The following is an 8,070-nucleotide window of genomic DNA, read 5'->3' as shown; positions in this document are numbered from 1 at the left end:
TTGAGGAATAAAAAATCCTATTGACTGTCAATTATCGACTATTTATTAAGAAAAAGAACAAAAACAGCATATGCATAATAATTTGGAACACAATGTATAGGCTTCTTTCAAACTTCAGTCTTCATGTCAGTTCAGGACAGGACACACCCCTTAACCACGTCATCATTAAATTTCATTGTATAGCAATATTTCCCCCACATGAGCCTTGGTTGCCCTCCATCATCGTTCCCACTTGACCTCCTCTTTACATATGACCGTCTGAAAGGCATTTTTGAAAGCGTGGGGACAGGCAGAGATAAACATAGCTCAAAAACATCTGAGGACAGCTGCATGATTTCCAAATAAAAGATACCCTAAGAAAACTCTTTTTGTAGGTCACCACCAGCTGGGATGGGCTAATTTTTTATTTAGACAGCTTGATGTTTGAAGTCCAGCGTCCTGGGTCTTTTTATGCAACACTTATTGACCAAATTGGTCTTAATCCCTATAAAAGCAGCAGTAACTTTACTGAAAGCTAGATGCGCCTTGGGTTGTTTTTGCCATCTCGAACTTTATTTTGTGAATCTCTCTAGACCAGGAAAATGTATGCAGCTGTAACGCTCTTCGTCTTCATGTGCTTGACTGCCACCACCCATGCAGATCACCATCAGCCTTGCCGTAAGAATTTGTAGTTCCAAACTTTTGGTTCTTTTTGTAACTTGATTTTGAGTTGACTGGGCTTTATAGGTAGCGTTCACTACATTACAGTGAACAAAAGTCAAGGGTTACATGATATTATTTATTATATTTTGTTGTCAGCATGTGCAAGACCTATCTAACTGACACTGTTGTCTTTCAGATTCACCCAATATGACAGGATTTATGAGTGTGGTGAGTTTCAAGACTAACAGATCAATCATCTGGTACTTTTATAGCATTTTAAAACATAGCATTAAACTCTTTCCCTCTCTGTGTTGATGAATATAACCAGATGAACCTAAAGGGTGAAGTAAAGGCGTATGGTGCATTCACTTATGATTCGATGGGCAAAAAACTGCGGTTCAGATCAAACGAGAGCTACCCCACAAACACATCAGTAGGTTTGGAGCTACTGATGTTTTTTGATGAGGTAAGTGACTTCTTTCTTTAGACAAAAATGTCACCGTTCACTTGATGCTGTTTTTGCTGAAAGACATCTGAATCTGTGTCTTCGTCTGGCAGGGGATATTCTACGAGATCGACAGCAAAAACCAGAGCTGTGAGAAGAAGACACTGCACTGCACCCTGCACCCTCTGGATATCCCCGATGATGCAACGTTTAATGTTGTGGTAAACAGTGGGAGTCCAACCATCGAAGGGGAGGGATTAAAACTCAATGTATGGACAGGATCAATGGCGGACTCAAAAGGTGAGACAGATGCTATAAGATAATACATGTGCCTCTTTTTGAGAAAGGGTTTTTGTGGTGACATTTATTATGAGCTAAGTGTTTTCCATCTTTCTTTTTTTCAGGCCACTACTCCATGTTTGTAACCATGGGATGTCTCCCTGTGACCACAGTCTACTTCTGCGAGTCCACATCATTCCTAATCAGGTTGGTATTTTTTTATTGTACTTAAGGCAATTAATAAATAAAGGGATATTTATGCAGCTTCTGTAGTATGTGATGGTGGCACAGGCTATAACGAAAGTAACTTTTGTATGACTTCCTCACAGCACCATGGACGTTGAACTCGAGATCAAGGATCCCGATCTCCTTGTGGTGCCTTCCTATTGTCTGGGGCTGCCTGTGGAGGAGACACCAGAAGGGACAGTAAATAGTTTCCTCAACGAGTTCATGTAGATGAAACCTCGCCAGCAGAAAATCAAACCCCTATCCAATGTGGCCTGCCAGAACTTTAGACTTTTCTCTCCTTTTCATGTGTGACTCGAGTTTTTCGTGTGACACTGCACTACATCACATCTGTTTCCATCACGTCTTCCACTCCCCAATGAAGATATGGCTTTGAATGGATCATACTGTATACATACATTTTGATATAAAGGAAAGAGATATGACATGGATTATAGAATTAGTCATAATTACTAACAGTTGGTGGCTTTTCAAGTTGGTACTGCTTACAAAACCTGTAAGATATGATTAATGGAACAATAAAATGTCAAAGCTGTCAAAGGTGTGAAAAGATTGTTGTTTTCGTCAAAGATCATTATTATTATAATATATTATTTCAAGTGTTTTGACATAACTTTGTGAAACTTTTGGACAATGTTTGGAAGAAACACCAAAACAATTCAGAGCTGTAGGGCTGGATCAATCCTCTTGGGGCAATTAACCTCCAGTTCATTGACTCTCTTATTTAAAACTTAATTATCTTTTACACAGATAAACAGTAGCATTTGGTTTTTGGTAATTTGGTTAAACACAAATTAAGGAGTATAAGTTATCAATATCAGCTAAACATCATTTATAATCTTTAACTTTAAAAATGTAACAACAGTGTTAATATAAGTATGATTATTATTAATATCAGTGTGATTATTACAAAATGCAACATGAATAAATCAGTAATATTTGCAGTAATACTGATAATAATATACTGAGCTGTATAATAAGAGTTTTCTGGTCTGAAGGCCAGTCTAGGATGTATGATACGCTCATAGCAGCATCAAGGCAGACGATCAAAACAACAAAATGTAACAATAAGAAATGATCAGGGACTTAACTTCATTACACTCTAGTGATCGAGAAACTAACACCCCATTTTGTGGTTACCCCCATTTACATATTTGGCGGATGAAATAACAGTAAATATCTTGACTGTGAACAACATACTTCTCCTTTTTTTGTTCAATCAAAAGCAGTTCCCGAAGGCAACACAAAATAATGGGTGAAATTTTACATGTTAATTTATGCATTTGTTTGAAACTTTTACCACTCTGTGCATTTGGGGTAACTGCACTTACGCAGGCCAATTGTTCATCAGGTTCAAACATTTATCCACATAAATCCATGTAAATTAGTGAATTATATTATCATATATTAGGGATATGTAGTAAAAATAATGTTTTACTTTTGTTTGTGACAGTTTATAAAACTCCATAGGAGTACATAATGGATAAAACAGGAGGGTGGCGTAGAAGAAACAGGTGACTTTGATCTCACAATTATTCATATAGGGGTGATGTTGTAGAAATGGATTGATAAACAACGCACCTCAAAACAGAAGAAAGGAGCTCCTGATGTCTTTATGTAAGCAAATCAATAAGCCAAATGAGTCACCGCCAGCCAATTGAGCAGATCTCTATCTTAATTTATCGTAACATTTGTCTGTGCAATATAAAAATACATGAGTGAAATCTGGGCTGTACCTCTCCACTCACAGAGACACGCAGATAAATGTAGGGCTTTAATTTACACTAAACTTGGTGATCTGAAAGCTGCTGTGTTGATGACTCAAATATTGTGTAAGCTGACTGTCAGTCAAGCTGTTGAACACACAGGAGAAATGTCAGAAGCTGCAGAGCACTGACAGACATGAGCCCTGTCCCCGGCAGTTCACGGTGCCGCCGACAGGTGGTGTGTGTGCTGCGTGCATAACAACGAAAACACAAACTGTGCCTTGCTATGTTAGCCACCACGGAGCTTCCTAACGTTAGCTAGCAAATTAAACGATTGTTTTTCAGATTGGGGAAATGACCGTTTGTGCAGGAAATTAACGAACACGTCCTCTTTGCAAAGTCCGCGACGTTTGGATTATTTGGTTTCAGTCCGTCTTTGATTTAAAACGAGGTAAGTTGTAAAATGGCGGATAGCTCACGTTAACAGCCAGAGTTTGTCATTGATGCTGCTGTAACGTTACTGGGGAGCTGGCCACACGCTTGACATTTGTGTTAACGGGTGTCGTTGACAGAGAAATACAACTTCAGCAGAATAAATTAGCAGTAACTCAGTGAGTGACGGCGACTTATCCTTCCAGCGGGTGTTAAACAGCTAGTAGTCTCGTTAGCCAGCTGGCTACAGCTAACGGCAACGCTAGCAACTAATCCGCTGAAAAACGTACCAAAACGCTAAAGTGAAAAGCCAACCCTAACGTTCGTGTGTCGGCGTGAATAAAGCAGTCAAGGAGGGCGTCTAAAGGCAGCTTTAGGTAGAAAAACAATAAAATAAAACAAAGATAATGTCTCGGCTAACATATCACATATCAGATTAGCTCTGCTTGGCACACGTCAGAGAGAACGGAGAGTGGAATCAGCAGCTTCTGGAACATCTGCAGTTTGTAGTTCGGAAGTGTACAACTGCGCGTGTCTCACTTGTTCTGGGGGATCAACTTGTTTTAGGTTCACAGTTTTAAGGTTGTGGCTCACGACGAGCTGCCACCAACACTTTGGGAGAGTGTTTACGTTGCTCGTCTGAGACAGTAAGCGTTGATGCTGCGGCGCTGGAAACCAGTAGACGTTTCTATTTCTGGTCCTCGAAGAGTTTGAAGTCAGGACAACCGTGTCATGTTTGCGTTGCCTTTTGGGATCGCCCCGTTCCAGTGTGCGGTCATTGTGTAAACACGCCCCCACAGATCTCCCTGCTCTAACACTATCTGCTGCTCTTAACACTATCTGCTGCTCTAACGTTTAAAGTTACCGATAAAGTTGCGAAGCACCGGCACCTGCATACTTTATTTGTCTGGATCAATTGCATAATGTCGTTATTTAAAGTAAATCCTAATTGTGATCATTCTAACAGTCAACACAAACCTGGATGTGTACAATAATCTGTGCATACACAGTCAGATGGAAAGAGCAGGGTTCAACTTGAGTCCTGCACACGGTGTCCCAGTTTGAAAGACCACCCACACATGCCTGATCTGTGGAGAGGTTGTAAATAATAACATGTCAAGTTAGTTCCCTTTACTGTGACAGCATGAGACCTTGAGCACACTGTGTATTCTGTATTGATTTAATTTATGTTGTGATTAAACTATATCTCAAGCATACAAATGATTTAGTCTCATGGACGTGTGCCATTCATTTACTGCAGTACCGGTGTGTTACACTGCTCTGGTATTATTTATAGATAGATTATCTGCAGTTTTGAGATAATCGAAATCGGCGTGCCCTCATGAGGCTGATGAACTAAAAATATCTCCTTGTCCGTGTGGCTGCTGTGGTTACAATGTTAGCGCTCCCCCTTTGTGAGTTTTGGGACGGTGGTGAAAAAGTTAGTGTCCAACAACACTTCTGCCATCCTAAATGACAGCAAACCAGTCTAAAACTGTTAGGGTTAGGGTTGTAGATATATTATGTTATAATAATGCAGTTGAATGGTGTCACTTCTGACATACTGTACCCTGCTCTTCCTATTGAAATATATCTGAACTCTACAGGAAACACCAATGTATTTTTCTGTTTCATTAATTAATAAAGATTGACTTTCCTTTGTTTTAATATCGGTATTATATATTGGCCAGTGGTTGCCCTGCTCTCTAAATATCGGCATCAGCCACTGAAAAACCCATATCAGTAATGGTAAAACCACCTACTTATGGTTATGGGTGGGACACACTGTCTGTGAATGAGGCTACCATGTTTAACACAACACAGTATCACCCATTCTGATATCCACTGTTCTGTGTAGCATTTCATGCGAGGAAGAACAGAAGGTGTGATTTTAGTATAGTTATTGAATTCATTCTCACTGCCCAGCTGCAGACACTCCCACAGTCCTCATATAAAACTGTGCTTGATTAAAATTTGCAATGCCTTTTGTACTGTTTTTTTTTTTTTTTAGGCTCCCTACACCTTCTCACCAGTGCTGGGCCCATTCACACACATTGTCTATAGATCTCTCTGAGCAGCAGTCAATAAACCCAGACTGTTTAATTTACTATGATATTAAATTAAGTAAAACATACATAACATATTAAACATGCTTACAATCCTTTATCTATGTGATGAATTAACTAGACATGTTTTGGTGTTTTTTATTCTATGATTAATAAGCTTGACAAGCATTCAGTTGTCAGAAGTGACATCAGTCATCATGCTGTTGATAAAGTAATTGATTAAACTACCTCAGCAGTAGGTAGTAATAAAAGAAGACGGATGACAAAAATGCAAATAAAATATGCTACCTGTATTTCCAACGGTGCAGTTTGGGGGTCAAAAATAACTGCTATCTGAACAATTTGAGATGAAAGCAGCATTTGTAAGTTCTCAGTGTGTAAAATTGTGGAAGGTAGTAAGTGCAGTGACTGAAGTACGCGCTCCCATTAAGCATGTAACAAAGGATTGGTTGTTGAGGAGTGCTCTGAACATGCTGCGTGATTAAAGTAGGTAAACATTGAAAAATGTCAGACCCAAAGAGGACGTCTGGTCCTAAACTGAGAAAAGCAGAAAATCTTCACATTTGAGAAGCTGGAACCAGCACATGTGTGGCATTGTACATTACACTTGACTATCAAAATTGTCTATGATTCATTTTCTGTTTATAGACCTTTTTGTGTTAGTAATAACAGTAAGGATGGCTCTATTCAAATGTCCCAGTAATCCGCGACAGTGCTGCAGACCAGTGAGCCAGCATGCACAATACCAGGACCCTTAAACTGAAGCAGCTAAATGGATTTCATCCATCATTGTGCTTGTTCAGGCGTTTGTCTGTTTAGCCTGAAGAATAAACATACATATCGGTGAGAAACACTGACAAAAAGCGACTTACAGTGCTTTGCTATCAGTGTAGTTATTGCTTAGCTGACCTTAAATGAGCCACAGCAAATACTGCCTATTTTTCTTGGCTTTTATCAAACATAATATCTCTGCATGCTCATCATCATCATGGCATAGACACATATATCAAACAAATGAGGTGTTTGAGCAGTGCATTGCCAGGCTGGTGTATCATAGCACCTCGTGCTCCTTTTGACAATAGAAACAATGTTCTCTTCATCCCTCGCTCTTGAAACTGAGCCCTATATGTGATGTACTGTGATTTGTGTGTGAGTTATTGCAACCAGTGTCTCTGTTGCTGTTCATCAACAATCTCTTTTTGATTTGTCCAGGTGCAGCTGAGAAGATAGAGTAGAAGTAGAAGCCACCTACTCCAGCAGATCCAGAAAATGTTAAAGAAATGATAGCAGCGCAGGATTTGCACACAGAGTTTCAATTTCCTCAGTAAGCATTGCATCACGGAAATGTATTAAATGTCTTTGAATGTGTTGTATGTGTATTTTCTCCCTAGCAACTTAAATGTTATTTTTATGTATTTCGTGCTTGTAATGACTTCATGTGTTGTGTGCAGAGAGGCAGAATCTCAGTTGTCTTCAGATACTGACCTTGAGGATCCTGATGGAAAAAATGCCAAGACAGGAAAGGGCCTGGTACGTTTCTCAAACCTTCATTTATTCATTGTCTATGCCTCCATGTTTAATCAGGGTCATAGGTAGACTTGAGCCAATCCCAGCATGCATTAGGTAAAAGGCAATCGAACACCCTGGCCTGCTTCCTAGTTAATGACAGGACTAGCACATAGTAGAAGCAGTGTGATTTGAATAGGAAATAAGTTATTGCCCCATCACTTGTCTGCATCAAATGTCTGCAATCAGATTCAGTTCCTCATTGTGACTGATTCTTTTAACTCCCAGTAAACTGATAAGCTATTCACTCTCCATACGATGCTCACTCACTGTGCTCATAGTTATGATAAAACAATAACGCATTTTTATCTTCCATTTAACATCTTCCGCAACAGGCAGCCAGGAAAGGGAAGAAGGCGCTTGGAGACAAGGCCAAAGGTGGGGGAGCGGGGAGGCTCCCTGGTCTTGGCCGGGTGAATGGCCATCATCAGGAGAACGGGATGGAGAATATGACCTTGTTCGAGGTGGTCAAAATGGGGAAGAGTGCCACACAGGTGGGTACACACTAGTGTGGTGAATAAAATAACTAATTATTTTGATTGGTGTGGTAGCTGTGGGTTACATTTTCTAGACATTGATTAAATTCTATTAGGGTTGGTTTATTGGGACAGCATCAGTGCAGTGATATTTATTTTAAGTTATTTTTGGGCCTTTTATTGCCTTTTTTTGATAGGGACAGCCGAAGATA

The 8,070-nt window shown here is 39.7% G+C and overlaps 2 protein-coding genes across 3 annotated transcripts in view; both read left to right on the top strand.

The window, feature by feature from the left end:
• The first annotated feature begins 504 nt into the window (after positions 1-504).
• epd (ependymin) lies at positions 505-2,152 on the top strand. The gene is made up of 6 exons (XM_035666861.1): positions 505-657; positions 839-870; positions 971-1,108; positions 1,201-1,387; positions 1,492-1,573; positions 1,696-2,152. Exons 1-6 carry the CDS (start codon positions 582-584, stop codon positions 1,820-1,822), a joined length of 642 nt encoding a protein of 213 aa, XP_035522754.1. The 5' UTR covers positions 505-581; the 3' UTR covers positions 1,823-2,152.
• A 1,413-nt stretch (positions 2,153-3,565) lies between these two features.
• Positions 3,566-8,070, top strand: part of stag2a (stromal antigen 2a) — an 18,648-nt gene continuing 14,143 nt past the window's right edge. For both annotated transcript variants that reach the window (XM_035666886.1, XM_035666885.1), the window contains exons 1-4: positions 3,566-3,769; positions 7,029-7,140; positions 7,268-7,346; positions 7,718-7,876. In XM_035666886.1, the coding sequence (XP_035522779.1) occupies positions 7,097-7,140; positions 7,268-7,346; positions 7,718-7,876 (282 nt within the window). In that variant the 5' untranslated portion in view covers positions 3,566-3,769; positions 7,029-7,096. The remainder of the gene's footprint in view (positions 3,770-7,028; positions 7,141-7,267; positions 7,347-7,717; positions 7,877-8,070) is intronic.

Source organism: Morone saxatilis, unplaced genomic scaffold, assembly GCF_004916995.1.
Source record: "Morone saxatilis isolate NCDOM2014 unplaced genomic scaffold, NCSU_SB_2.0 Contig20, whole genome shotgun sequence".
Lineage (NCBI taxonomy): Eukaryota > Metazoa > Chordata > Actinopteri > Moronidae > Morone > Morone saxatilis.
This window is presented reverse-complemented; position numbering and strand designations above follow the sequence as displayed.